Source organism: Ornithorhynchus anatinus, chromosome 7 (genome assembly GCF_004115215.2).
Source record: "Ornithorhynchus anatinus isolate Pmale09 chromosome 7, mOrnAna1.pri.v4, whole genome shotgun sequence".
Taxonomy (NCBI): Eukaryota; Metazoa; Chordata; class Mammalia; order Monotremata; family Ornithorhynchidae; genus Ornithorhynchus; species Ornithorhynchus anatinus.
The window spans coordinates 63,741,123-63,755,549 of record NC_041734.1 but is presented as its reverse complement, the minus strand read 5'-3'; the positions used below and the strand labels follow the sequence as shown (position 1 = coordinate 63,755,549).

Here is a 14,427-nt window from a genome sequence, read left to right as displayed (position 1 = left end):
CAACTGGGAGCCCCACGTGGAACAACCTGATCACCTTGTATCCTCCCCAGCGCTTAGAAGAGCGCTCTGCCCAGAATAAGCGCTTAACAAATACCAACATTATTATTAGTAGCCTGCATCGGCCCCAGCGCTTAGAACAGCGCTCTGCACAAAGTAAGCGCTTAACAAATACCAACATTATTATTATCATTCTCCTGTACCGGCCCCAGCGCTTAGAACAAAGTAAGCGCTTAACAAATACCAACATTATTAGTAGTAGTAGCCTGCATCGGCCCCAGCGCTGAGAACAGCGCTCTGCACAGAGTAAGCGCTTAACAAATACCAACATTATTATTATTAGTAGCCTGTATCGGGCCCAGCCCTGAGAACAGCGCTTTGCAGAGAATAAGCGCTTAAATACCAACATTATTATTATTACTCTGTATCGGCCCCGGCGCTGAGAAGAGCCCTCTGTACAGAGTAAGCACTTAACAAATACCAACATTATTATTATTAGTAGCCTGTATCAGCCCCAGCGCTGCGAACAGCGCTTTGCAGAGAGTAAGCGCTTAAATACCAACATTATTATTACTCTGTATCGGCCCCAGCGCTGAGAAGAGCCCTCTGTACAGAGTAAGCACTTAACAAATACCAACATTATTATTATTAGTAGCCTGTATCGGCCCCAGCCCTAAGAACAGCGCTTTGCAGAGAGTAAGCGCTTAAATACCAACATTATTATTACTCTGTACGGCCCCAGCTCTGAGTCCTCTGTACAGAGTAAGCACTTAACAAATACCAACATTATTATTATTAGTAGCCTGTATCAGCCCCAGCGCTGCGAACAGCGCTTTGCAGAGAGTAAGCGCTTAAATACCAACATTATTATTACTACTCTGTATCGGCCCCAGCGCTGAGAACAGCGCTCCGCACAGAGTAAGCGCTTAAATACCATTATTATTATTACTCAGTATCGGTCCCAGCGCTGAGAACAGCGCTTTGCAGAGAGTAAGCGCTTAAATACCATTATTAGTATTACTCTGTATCGGCCCCAGCGCTGAGAACAGCGCTGCGCACAGAGTAAGCGCTGAACAAATACCCCCGTTCTTATTACGAGGGAGTCCCGCGGGCGGCTCACCGTGCACGGCGGGCGGCCCCAGGAGTGGTAGTAGTAGTAGTAGCAGCAGCGGCGGCGGCGGCGGCCCCAGGCCCCGGGCAGGACGGCGGCGGGAGGTCGGGGACGCCCCCATCTTCCCGGGATCCGAGGGGTGCGGGAGCTCGGCGGCGGGGAGACTCCACCGACGGGCTACGGGCGCCACCGCCGCCTCAAAACCCCGAGCGGCCCAACATGGGCGGCGGCCCAGGACTGGCCGGACCGCACACACCGGAAGTGACGTCACCCACCGCCGCGGCCGGCATGGCGGCCTTCTCGGCGGGGTGGGGAGGGGACGACGACCGTTACCGCTCGCCGCCGGCCCCGGGCGGGGGGACGAGGATGGAGGGGAGAAGGAGCGGGGGGAGAGCGGGCTAATGAAGGGACGGCGATGGCGGGGAAGGACGAGCGGCTGAGGAGGGCGGGCGCGTGAGGAGAAGGGGGAGCGCCGCCCGCGCTGCTTGACTTCCGGCAGCGGCTGTCACTCACGCCCCCCCCCCCCCCCCGCGAGTGCGGGCAGCGCCACCTAGCGGCGGGTCCGCGGGGTCGGGCCGGGGGCCAGGTCCTGAGGGCAACTGGCAGGGGAAGGGTCAGGGCCCGAGGCGCAGGTTTTCCGCCTCCAAGCCGGGCTTCCTCCCCCCCTCATCCCGGGGAAACGGGATACCCTCCCCGAGGACGCCCACCCCCGCTTTCCACTTTCGTCCCCCTCAGGGCCGGGGACAGGAAATGGCCGCGCCCTCCCATCCGCCCACACAGAGGCCTCCTCGACCTGGTGAGGAAGGAAATGGCATATTTAGACTTCAACCACGCCTGTCCCGGCTGTGTTCAAAGCCCCTCTGCTATATATAGAATGATATTGGTATTTGTTAAGCGCTGACTATGTGCAGAGCGCTGTTCGAAGCGCTGGGGGAGATACAGGGTCATCAGGCTCACGTGAGTTTCACAGTCTTCATCCCCATTTGACAGATGAGGTCACTGAGGCCCAGAGAATAATAATCATGTAGGTATTTGTTAAGTGCTTACTATGTGCAGAATGCTGTTCGAAGCGCTGGGGGAGATACAGGGTCATCGGGTTGTCCCACGTGAGGCTCACAGTCTTCATCCCCATTTGACAGATGAAGTCACTGAGGCCCAGAGAATAATAATCATGTTGGTATTTGTTAAGTGCTTACTATGTGCAGAGCGCTGTTCGAAGTGCTGGGGGAGATACAGGGTCATCGGGTTGTCCCACGTGAGGCTCACAGTCTTCATCCCCATTTGATAGCTGAGGTCACTGAGGCCCAGAGAATAATAATCATGTTGGTATTTGTTAAGCACTGACTATGTGCAGAGCACTGTTCTAAGCACTGGGGGAGATACAGGGTCATCAGGTCGACCCACATGAGGCTCACAGTCTTAATCCCCATTTTCCAGATGAGGTAATTGAGGCACAGAGAAGTTAAGTGACTTGCTGACAGTCACACAGCTGACAAGTGGCAGAGCCAGAATTCGAACCCGTGTCCTCTGACTCCCAAGCCCGCAGGAAAACCTGCACCACGTGAGGCTCACAGTTAATCCCCATATTACAGATGAGGTCACTGAGGCACCGAGAAGTGAAGTGACTTTTACACAGTCACACAACTGACAAGGGGCAGAGCCAGAATTCGAACCCATGAGCCACGCTGCTTCTAATAATGATGATGATGTTGGTATTTAAGCGCTATGTGCCAAGCACTGTTCTAAGGGCTGGAGTAGATGCAAGGCTGTCCCACCTAGGGCTCCCGGTCTTCATCGGAGGTCACTGAGGCCCAGAGAAGTTAAGCGACTTGCCCAAGGTCACAGAGTTGACAAGCGGCGGGAGGCGGGATTAGAACTCATGACCTCCGACTCCCCAGCCCGCGCTCTTTCCACTAAGCCACGGTGCTTCTCTATATATCTGTCCTATATTTCTATTAATACCCAGCTCCCCCTCTAGACTGGGCGATCGTCGTGAGGAGGAATGTGCCTGTTGCCATATCATAGTCTCCCAAACACTTAGTAATATTAATAAGGATAATGTTGGTATTTGTTAAGTGCTTACTATGGGCCGAGCACTGTTCTAAATGCTCGGGTAGATACAGGGTAATCAGGTTGCCCCACGTGAGGCTCACAATATTTATCCCCATTTTACAGATGAGGTAACTGAGGCACCAACAAGTGAAGGGACTTGCCTAAAGTCACACAGCTGACAGGTGGAAGAGCTGGGATTAGAACCCATGACCCCTGACTCCTAAGCCCATGGTCTTTCCACTGAGCCCCGCTATTTCTCTAATGCACTGCACACAGTAAGCACTCGAATTGAATTCAGGTGTGGGTCAGGCTGAAATAAGATTTGGGGCAGGGGAGGGAGAGAGCTGTTCTAGTTTAGCTCATGTGAGTGGGTGGGCAGCAGAGCCCTGCACAGACCGTGGACAACCCTCGGACAACCCCCTCTACACTGTGAGTTCGTTGTGATCTCCCAAGCACTTAGTACCGTACTTTACACACTGTAAGTGCTCAAAAAATACAATTGAATTCATTCAATCGCAGAGCACTGTACTAAGCTCTTGGAAAGTACAGTACAGCACGAGCCACAAAGCACCGCAGGCTTATATAGTAAATCACCAAGAAGTGTGCTGAACCCCAAATCACTTCCCCAGTCAATCCATCCACAGTAGAGAAGCAGCGTGGCTCAGTGGAAAGAGCACGGGCTTGGGAGCCAGAGGTCATGGGTTTGAATCCCAGCTCTGCCACTTGTCAGCTGTGTGGCTGTGGGCAAGTCACTTAACTTCTCTGTGCCTCAGTTACCTCATCTGTAAAATGGGGATGAAGATTGTGAGCCTCATGTGGGACAACCTGATTACCTTGTATACCCCAGAGCTTAGAACAGTGCTCTGCACATAGTAAGCGCTTAACAAATACCAACATTATTATTTCTTGAGCATTAACTGAGTGCTGAGCACTGTGCTAAGCCCTTTTGAAAGTACTGTATAGAAAATGAGCTTACAGCCTAGAGGGCCTATTCAGAGCCTTTCCCACTAACCCCCTTCCATTTCCCTAGTCCTTCCACCTCATAGAAAGAGCATTACTAGAAAGACCTGGACTAGGAGCCAGGAGACCCGAATTCTAAACCCACCTTCCCCTGCTGTGCAACCTTGGGCAAGTCACTTAAATCCTTCTAGACTGTAAAGCTCATTGTGAGCAAGGAACGTGTCTATCAACTCTTAGATTGAACTCTCCCAAGCTCTTAGTCTGTCCTATGAATGAACACCTTACCATAGCAGGAGAATTTGCATTCCCGGATGAAGCTAGGCCATAAAGGGTTCCCCGGATTGGAAAGGTCGAAGATGAAGCTTCCAAGTTGATTCACCTGTGCTGGGCAGCAGTGGCAGGGGGAAGAGTCAAAGGCCGACGATCAAGTGATCAAAACGTTGGTCAAAGACAACGGCAGAGATTCAAGTTTTTACTGTGCGGAAGAAGGCAGTGGTAACCACTTCCATATCTTTACCAAGAAAACTCTATGGATAAACATGCCAAAAGGACTGACAGAAGATGGGATGGCTCAGTGGAAAGAGCTCGGGCTTGGGAGTCAGAGGTGATGGGTTCTAATCCTGGCTCTGCTGCTTGTCAGCTGTGCGACCTTGGGCAAGTCACTTAACTTCTCTGTGCCTCAGTTCCCTCATCTGTAAAATGGGGAGGAAGACTTTGAGCCCTATGTGGGGCAACCTGATCACCTTGTAACCACCCCCCCAGTGCTTCGAACAGTGCTTCACACATAATAAGTGCTTAACAAATACCATCATCATCATTATTATTATGCTCTGTGTCCATGGAGTCATTATGGGTCAGGAAAGACTTGATGGCATTTGAAGAAGAAAAAGAAGTGCTTAGTTCAGTGCTCTGCACATAGTAAGCATTCAATCAATATGCTTGATCAACTGATTGCCTTAACTTCTCCGTGCCTCAGTTTTATCTTACATAAAAATGGGGATACCTGTTCTCCCTTACCCTTAGATTGGGAACCCCATGTGGGAGGTGGACTGTGTCCCATCTAATCATATTGAATCTACCCAGCTTCATAGCACAGTGCGTGGCGCATAGTAAGCACTTAATATCATTAACAATCACTGATATTTACTGAGTGCTTCCTGTATGTGGAACATTATGTACTAAGTGCTGGGGAGAGAACAATACAAATTATTATTATCAATCATTATTATTTCAAGGCCTACAACCATTCAGAACGTTTATATCAGCCACGGGGTTTCTGGACAGCACATTATGCTAGGACAGGAAGTGAAGGTTAAATAGACATTAGATGCGTCTGTGTGCAAGTACATATTTCCTCAAACAGGTGCTAATGAGCTCCATAATTCTTCCCAGAATTTGCCACAGCTGGGTGTGGAAATTCCTGTAAAATGGCCCTCAGAGTGAAGTCACCTTTAAGTTTTCAACAAAAAGATCTCTTTCCCACTTCAGGAAAAGCTACAGGAAGCATAACAATGTAGATTTTAGAAGTCATACAGCCATTCAAATGGGAATCCTTCGGGACGTCAACTCAATCCACAACCACCCTCTTCCCTCCCTTACCCACCCCCCAATCAGATCCAAAGAACAAATGGAAAGAGCATGGGCCTGGGAGTCAGAAGGACCTGGGTTCTTTCTAATACCATCTCTGCCACTTTGCTGTGTGACCTTGGGCAAGTCACTTAATTTATCAGTGCCTCAGTTCCTTCAGTTGTAAAATGGGGATTAGTACTGTGAGCCCCATGTGGAACACGGACTGTGTCCAAGATGATTACCTTGTATCTACCCCAACACTTAGTATAGTGGCTGGTACATAGTAATTGCTTAACAAATGCCTTAAAAAAAGGGATCTTGATTTTGTGGTTTTGTGTCCTTTTAGGTTAGCATGATGGAATCAAGTTGGAACAAGAAACCACACTGGTCAAGTGTGGTCAAGCCTTAACCCTGCTCATATACATGCATTACTGTCACTGAAAATGTATACTGACTAGTTTGGATTGAGTTCCCACCCAGGAAAACTGCGACTGGCAAAGCCAGGATCCACCTTATCAGCAACCGCCTCCCGGGGCCTTGAGATCCAAATTACCAGCAACCTTAGCAGCAACCCATCACCGACCACTGCCCGTAGCCTTAAAACCCCATACGTGCGCTTGCTGAAGACTTCTTCAGCCACAGAGAGTCCTCCGGATGACCCGGAGCCGATAACGAAGGCGGTTGGCATATGATGAGGGGATAATGAAGACAACAACAAACAGCGTCGGAGTGGCACAGAATATGCCAGTCCAGAGCACGAACCTCTAGGACTTGAGGGGAAGGGGCAGACTAGAGGGAGGGACGTGGTGCTACATCATTCAGGAAAATGGGGCCAGAAAGAAATATAAGGATGGACTCATCCTCAGTTCTTTGCTTTTGGCTACCAAATGGCCACTGACCTTTTGTTGCAACAAAATGAATAAGAGCTTGGCCTAACCTGACTTGGGATATTTTCCAACACAAGTAGGCATGTATCTTCAAAGAATTAACAACTTCATATTTGCCTTTTGATTATTAACCCTGTCCTCAGTGATTAACTCAGAAGTTTGAGGTGTTTTTAAGCCTACAGGTAGGAGGGACAATGAAAGCTGCAGCAGAAAGCTATCAGTAATAATATTCATCATGTTTTATCTGACAGGTTTCAACCTGCCTTGCCCTTTTTAGCAAGCTAGAACCTGCTCTTTTGGTGGCCCAGGTAACTCTTTCCCACTCTTCTTATGCTGCGAGATAGTCTTAACCACAAATATTTTATAAAAAAAACTCTGAGACTCTTGGAATGGGCAACCTACTCTTAAACTCCCCAGGTTCTTAAACCCTCAAAATATAGCAATTTAAAACCTCCTTTCTCCCCCATGCTTCTCCTGAAAAACAAAGCAAAACAAAAGAAAGAAGCCTTCCCTAATGATTAATCTTTTTTCATTGTTATTAGACTACTGCAAAAGTTGATGAAACAACCTACTTTAACTGGGATCAGAAAGACAACAACCTAAACCACTTCAATAAAGAAGCTATTAAAAGTACATCAGGAGGGATAATGTAGGGATTAGCTTTGCATACACAGGATTAAGGTATAATAGATACCATCTTTATTTCAGGAAGTGTAACATATTGAAAAAAATTTGATGCTTTTAAAACCTTATTGCATTAAGGTAGAATCATGGCTTTTCTTTAGTCCAGACAATTTTGGAAATTTTTAATTCCAGTGTTGCTCTAAGGAACATTTTGAAACAGCATGTCCTAGGGACTGGAACAGGGTCCTGGGAGTCAGAGGGGCCTGGGTTCTAATTCTGACTCTGCCATTTGTCTGCTGTGTGACCTTGTACAAATCACTTACTTCTCTGGGCCTCAGTTACCTCACCTGTAAAATGGGGATTACGATTGTGAGCCCCATGTGGGACATGAACTGTGTCCAACCTGATTAGCTTGTATCTGCCTTGGTGCTTAGTACAGTGCCTGGCACATAGTAAGCAGTTAACAACTACCATTAAAAAAACTTGAAGGTTATGAATGTGAAATAGGGATGCTTCCAAATGTTTTCTATTAGTTTTACCCCTTACAGGCTTGAGACTTCAGTTTTCAATTTTAATAGGAGTTACTGCTTGACCTTAGAATAACCTCAAAATACAAGCTAACTAAATAAAATAAACAAAACTAAATCAGGAAACAGGAAGGTAACTTTTTTTATAAAAAGAAAGAACGTCAAACCAAAGGAAGGGTTGGGAGTAGCTTCTTAAACGGTTAAATGTTGGTACCAACTGGGTGTACTTAGATTCCACTGCAGAAGCAACGAGTATGATGTCAACAGGAGAAATCAGAGGCTAAAGGACAAGCGATTGTAGCACAATCTAGAGGAAGAGAGCCTCAAATTTCAAGGAAGAGTTGCCGTAGTTCCATTCTGTCATCATGCCGACTTGAGAAGAGTTTTCGGGGCAGAAAGAAGCAAAAACAAAACTTGGTTTTCATCCAGAAGGGTGATTTCTTCAGTGTAGAACAGAACGGCAAAGACGTCAACGCACACACCCAAAGTGTTCACTGGCTCCTTTCCAACAAGCATGTTGGATTTCCAGTTTATTCTCCATCTTCCAAGTAATCCAGCAGATAAGCACACTGGAAGGATTCATTTCATCTATATAGGAGGCAACGTGAAGGGCTGCAGAAAATTTAAATGTTTGAGCCTGTGATTTTTAGTAAACACACTGAGCTGCTTGGCTTTTATAATAGGCTCAAAGAGAAGGTGGGAAAAGACTTTCTCAAGACCCTTTTAGCCAGCAATTTTGTCAATGGCCCACACTGTTCCAGAAAGCATTTTGTTCTATCTAAAGTGACAATCTCTTGTCTGTATGTGGGGGAAGTCCTTAAAATCATTCTCAGTAGGTAATCTCTTCAACATAGTGAACTTCTGCTTATTGCATGCAATCATTCAATGGTATATATAGACTCAGATCATTACTTAGATACACTGCTTGAGTTATTAGTACTCTCAGAGTGTACTAGAAACACTAATTATACATGATTTTAGAAAATTTTGGGGGAGCTAAAAGCATTCACATTTGTCATTTTTATTTTACCCCAAAAAAGAAATTAAGTTCAAATTAAATACATTATACATATTTTCAACTCTGTTAGAGTAGAATACTCTTAAGAGAGGGAAGATTCCAGAGGCTGAAAGAGCTGAGTCAACAGAAGACAGCAGAAGATTTGAGTAGAGCAGACAGTTTAAAGTATTGGGGTCCTATACAAAGTACTTGTTTCACTAAACTTGACAGTGACCGGAGGAAAGAGCAGTGAAAAAACATAAAGTGCATTTATTAATAATGAATCTATGATCTTTATTGTGAATTTAATAAATGTGTAAAGAACATTACTAGGTGCTTGTAAAAGCATAAACACCGCCCCCCCAGACTACAAGCTTGTCATGGGCAGGGATTGTGTCTGTTATAATGTTATACTGTACTCTTCCAAGTGCTTAGTACTGTGCTCTGCACACAGTAAACACTCAATAAGTAGGATTGATTGATCGATAAAACCAGAGACCATGCACTCAAGGTGCTTACAGTTCAGTGGGAGAGACAGGCAGACACAAATTATCGACAAATAGGGGAGCAGGAGATCAGTTGATCATATTGAACACTTAAATTGTGTAGCGAGCACTGTACTAAGCAGTGGGAGAGTACGGTATAACAACATAACAGAACTGGTAAATGTTTCCTGTGTACAATGAGCTTACAATCTAGAGGGGGAGACAGACATTAATATAAATAAATTATGGCTATGTATATAAGTGTTTTAGGGCTGAGGGAGGGGTGCAGCGTGGCTCAGTGGAAAGAGCCTGGGCTTCGGAGTCAGAGGTCATGGGTTCGACTCCCGGCTCCGCCACTTGTCAGCTGTGTGACTGTGGGCAAGTCACTTAACTTCTCTGTGCCTCAGTTACCTCATCTGTAAAATGGGGATTAACTGTGAGCCTCATGTGGGACAACCTGATGACCCTGTATCTACCCCAGCGCTTAGAATAGTGCTCTGCAAATAGTAAGCGCTTAACAAATACCAACATTATTATAAAGGGAGCAAATCAGGGTGATGCAAAAGGGAGCAGGATAAGAGGAAAGAAGGGCTTAATCAGGGAAGACCTCTTGGAGGAGATGGGCCTTCAATAAGGCTTTGAAGGTGGGGAGACTCACTGTCTGTCAGATATGGAGAGGGAGTGCATTCCAGACCTGAAGCAAGAAGTGGGTGAGAGGCCCGTGATAAGATAGAGGCGATTGAAGAACAGTGATTAGGTTGACATTGCGGAGAGAAGTGTGTGGGTGGGGTTGTAGTAGGAGGTGAGGTCAGAGGGGGCAAAGTGATTGCTTTAAAGCTGATAGTAATGACTTTCTGTTTGATGTGGAGGTGGAGAGACAAAGCTCCAGATGGTAGAACTGAAGGACAGAAAGCAGAGTAGATGAATAAATATGTAAGTGAAAAAAGCAAGTGAAAATATTATGACTTCCTTCACCTTTATTAAAAATCAACGGTATTTACTGAGCTAATTGTACCAGGTGCTTGGGGATTACCAAAGTAAAACACATGACCTCTGCCCTTGAGAAGTTTATACTTCAACAGGGGGAAGACACGTAATAATTGATGAGTTGACATAAAATAATATAAACATAAAATAAATGGAGTCAAAAACAAAAGAGTGCTTCAGGGGACTGAGGGGATGACATGCCAGGGGACTGGGGTTGGGGGAAAGTGTCAACATAGGAGGCGGTTTGAAGAAGAGTTTCAAAGAAGGAGGTGGAGTAGTTTGGAGGTTCTGAGGTGGGAGAGCATTCCAGATTAGGAGTGAGGTGGGGAGGTGAACAGTGGACCAGAGAGGTGAGAGGGTTGAAGGAAAGGGTTGATGGGGAATTCTGCTTGGGTCAGTCAAAGCATGAAACAAAAACTCCTCACTCTTGGCTTCAAAGCTCTCCATCACCTAGCCCTCTCCTGCCTCACCTCCCTTCTCTCCTTCTACAGCCCATTCCATACACTCCGCTCCTCTGCCGCTCAACTCTTCCGGGTCCCTCGTTCGTGCCTGTCCTGCCATCGACACCTGGCCCATATCCTACTGCTGACCTGGAATGCCCTCCTCCCTTACATCTGCCAAACTAACTCTCTTCCCCTCTTCGAAGCCCTGAGAGCTCACCTCCTCCAGGAGGCCTTCCCAGACTGAGCCCTCCCTTTCCCTCTGCTCCTCCTCCCTTCCCCATTCCCCCTTCTCCCTCCCTCTGCTCTTCCCCCTTCCCATCCCCACAGCACTTCTCCATATTTGTATATATTATTTATTACTCTATTTTGTCAATGATGTTTATATCTATGATCCTATTTATCCTGATGATATTGGCACCAGACTACGTTTTTTGTTTTGTTTTGTTGTCTGACTCTCCTGTTTAGACTGTGAGTCAGTCCTTGGGCAGGGATTGTCTCTATCTGTTGCCGAATGTACATTCCAAGTGCTTAGTACAGTGCTCTGCACATAATAAGCGCTCAATAAATGCGATTGAATGAATTAATGAATGAAAGCATAAATTGTCAGGAGGGGAGGAAGAGAGCAAGATAAGCAAGAAGGAGCCAGCCCACAGAAAGCCTTGATGATATTATTACTTCAAAGTAATTATATACTGTAAGGGGTGTCAATATAAACTGACCAAAGCAGGGTTTTGGGGGACATTTACATTGAAGAAAATATTTTCACCCAATACCTGTTACTGTTCCTGTTGCATTGCTTGGTTCTGAGGATCAGCAATATATATTTGTCTTGTATTTAGTTGGACAGCTGCTTCTTTATAGTTTTCGGTTGTATAATTACTGAATGGCAGGGGAAAAAAAAATGAAGGAAAAAAATCTGAAAATCAGTGGGAAAAATATTGGGTTTTGAAATCATCTAAGGTTATTTTTTTTTTCTTTTAAGATGAGCTTTTCTTAGTTGAAATAATTTTTTTTAAGTATTTCCAGTCATCTAAAAAACATACTTGGCAAGTAAAGTTCCATCTTCAAATCCCGTGGGTGAAAACATTCCATAAACTAAATGTCCCTATCCTCTAGAGGGGGAGATGCACATGGAAATGCTCATGTTGCGAGTCCAGAAGGGGAGCAGTGATGACCAAACAGGCAGAAGCTTGAACATTCCCAGCTGGACTAAGGATAATCCAGAGCAGAGGCAGACAGGGAAAATGAGGGGCAGCAGAAATTCTTTAATTGCCTCCTCACAAGTGTAACAAATTCCAAGGAGAGACACTAAGAGAAGATGGGGTGGAGTGGTAGGGGAGAAAAGTGGAACCAAATTCAAAAAAGATCAGGAATGGGAAAACACAAATGCTAAAACTCCATGAATGTTTTCAAGGCTATCGGCTACTACATGTATCAATACCTTTAGAATTCCACTCCATTTTGTCATTTAAGATTAATACATTTCAATCCATTTGTAACAAACCTCACTCCCCCTGCTTGGTCTTTAGCTTATCAATCAATCAATGGTATTTACTGAACAGCTACTATGTGCAGAGCACAGTGTTAAACGCTTGGGAGAATGCACTACAATAAAGTGATTAGAGGTGAAATTGAAACAGCTTTAATAATTGACAGTATACATTACCAAGGAGAATATTACTTACCCTCCTTTATGTTTAGAAATGATCACCCACGTGGCACCAACCAGCAGAATAAGAATAACTATACCCAAAAGACTTCCTATAAAGAGAGTAGCAAACACAGGATGTAACTGGTGATAAATAGTAAATGTCGGAAAGTGTGAGTAATCTGCATGACTCTTTTTTAAACAGACAGTTATGATACTTGAACATGGGGTGGAAAACCTGTGCCAAGCCTTCCTGCCCCATTGATTCCTTAGACAAATTCCTGATATTTTGACACTGAGATTCGGGCTTTGTGTGCAGGTTCCTTCAAATTCAGGTTTGAGGCAATCAAGTGTGTGATCAGAGTTTCTGTTAGACATCACCCATTTAGAGGGTGGGGAAGGGGGGACCGGGAAACTGTTCATTCATTCATTCAAACAAACGTATTTATTGAGTGCTTACTGTGTGCAAAGCACCATACTAAGTGCTTGGGAGAGTACAATACAACAACAAATGGACACATTTCTGCCCACAACTAGCTCACAGTGTGATTTAAACCTCAGTCTGTCGCGCCCTAGCCATCCACCAGGAACTGGAATCCCACATGCCAGAGAATCCAGGTTGATTTGCTTACAATCAGTTAAATGGTTTGGGAGGACACCATCAGTTCCGGGCTGTTAGGTCTGATGGCTAGATTTCATCATTGAGGAAGTGTAGTTGTAGTTAGTCAGTGGCTAGTGTTTGGTTTCACAAAGGATCACCAGTGTGATTTAGACCTCTGAACACATTTGGGAGGTCTGAAGCTAGCAATTAATCATCTGGTTACAAATCTGACTCTCTGAAGTCACCCTGAAGAGATAAGACTCCTCCAGAAATTCTCTGTCAATTGTACTTCAACAGGTAGTAGAGATTTGCCCAATGTTGCTTACTGTAACTTTTTATTCATAATTTCACTCGCATCCTATGTGTCTGTCTTTACCCGCTTACATTGGAAGCCCCATGTGGAAGAGGGACTCTGCCCAATCTCAGTGGCTGTATGTGTGCTTTGACACATATGAAATGCTTAATAAATACTATATTATTATTTATTACAGAAAATGCCATCAGTGGCCAGCTATCATAAAGAAAACTGACTTCTATAGATTTTCAGCCTTTTCGCCCTCTAGCCCTTAGAGCAAGTTTCAGTAGACCAAGACTACTTACAGGCACTTAGCCAGGAATTTCGATACAGGAAAAATAGAAAATGAGAAGCCTGGTTGCTAAATTTTCAAGAAATGGCATTCGATTCAGGAAAAATAGGTCATAAAAGTCCCTCTACCCCCCCAGGCAAAAATTAATTTAAAAAAATGTACTTACCAATAACAATAGGCCCATTTAAGCCTAAAAGAGAAACAAAAACCCAACAAAAGATATGTGAATAATAAGACAATGGGATTTTATGGCCAATCCTATGATAATCAACTGAGGGGGCGGGGCTCTTGTACCAGGTGTAAGGTGACCAAAAGGCCTGTTTCAGGTGGATCCAGCTTCACCTATAGGACCACTATAGGATCAGAGTTTCACTCACGCAGTCACACTGATTTCTGGCCCAGTTGGAAGTTCCTTCCCACCACCCAGGGGTCTGCTTTTCACGTGGCGGACAGCCACGGTTGCCGCAGATCCATCCATCCACTGAGAAGCAGCGTGGCTTAGTGGAAAGAACACAGACTTGGAAGTCAGAGGTCATGGGTTCTAATCCCGGCCCTGCCACCTGTCTGCTGTGTGACCTTGGGCAAGCCACTTAACTTCTCTGTGCCTCTGTTACCTCATCTGTAAAATGGAGATTAAGACTGTAAACCTCACGTGGGACAACCTGATTACCTTGTATCCACCCCTGCACTTAGAACAGTGCTTGGCACATAGTAAGCACTTAACAAATGCCATAACTATTATTATCCATCCCCTTTCACCAACTGCTCTCTGCCCTCCGTCACTGCTTGCCACACCTCTCAGTTTAGGCAGAAATGCCAAAGCTGGGTGGCAGTGGCCAGTGGAAGCCAGCTATGGTGAGGAGTGGCTGGGGGGCCGCTGGGAATGGGCGGCAGCAACAGGAGAGGATAACACTGAGCAGCAGCCAAAGACCAAGCCAGTTCCCTCTCCACC

At 45.6% G+C, this 14,427-nt stretch overlaps 2 protein-coding genes and 1 long non-coding RNA gene across 7 annotated transcripts in view; 1 reads left to right on the top strand and 2 right to left on the bottom strand.

Moving 5' to 3' along the window:
- The window catches only part of CD46 (CD46 molecule), a 28,691-nt gene extending 27,331 nt beyond the window's left edge, over positions 1-1,360 (bottom strand). For 2 of the 5 annotated variants that reach the window (XM_007670329.4, XM_007670331.4), the window contains exon 1: positions 1,118-1,354. In XM_007670329.4, the coding sequence (XP_007668519.2) occupies positions 1,118-1,229 (112 nt within the window). In that variant the 5' untranslated portion in view covers positions 1,230-1,354. Of the gene's footprint in view, positions 1-1,117 lie in introns of all 5 variants that reach the window. The other 3 variants (XM_029068735.2, XM_029068734.2, XM_007670341.4) reach the window with 3 other exon arrangements.
- Positions 1,361-1,733: 373 nt separating this feature from the next.
- LOC114813133 lies at positions 1,734-6,625 on the top strand. Its single transcript, XR_003760745.2, has 2 exons — positions 1,734-1,904; positions 6,036-6,625. It is a non-coding gene; the product is annotated as an uncharacterized LOC114813133 (long non-coding RNA).
- A 1,220-nt stretch (positions 6,626-7,845) lies between these two features.
- The window catches only part of LOC100084581 (complement receptor type 1-like), a 61,967-nt gene continuing 55,385 nt past the window's right edge, over positions 7,846-14,427 (bottom strand). Inside the window, exons 36-39 of the mRNA XM_039912742.1 lie at positions 13,642-13,665; positions 12,325-12,400; positions 11,413-11,518; positions 7,846-8,339 (exon numbers count right to left, since the gene is read on the bottom strand). Of these exons, the coding sequence (XP_039768676.1) occupies positions 11,416-11,518; positions 12,325-12,400; positions 13,642-13,665 (203 nt within the window). The 3' untranslated portion in view covers positions 7,846-8,339; positions 11,413-11,415. The remainder of the gene's footprint in view (positions 8,340-11,412; positions 11,519-12,324; positions 12,401-13,641; positions 13,666-14,427) is intronic.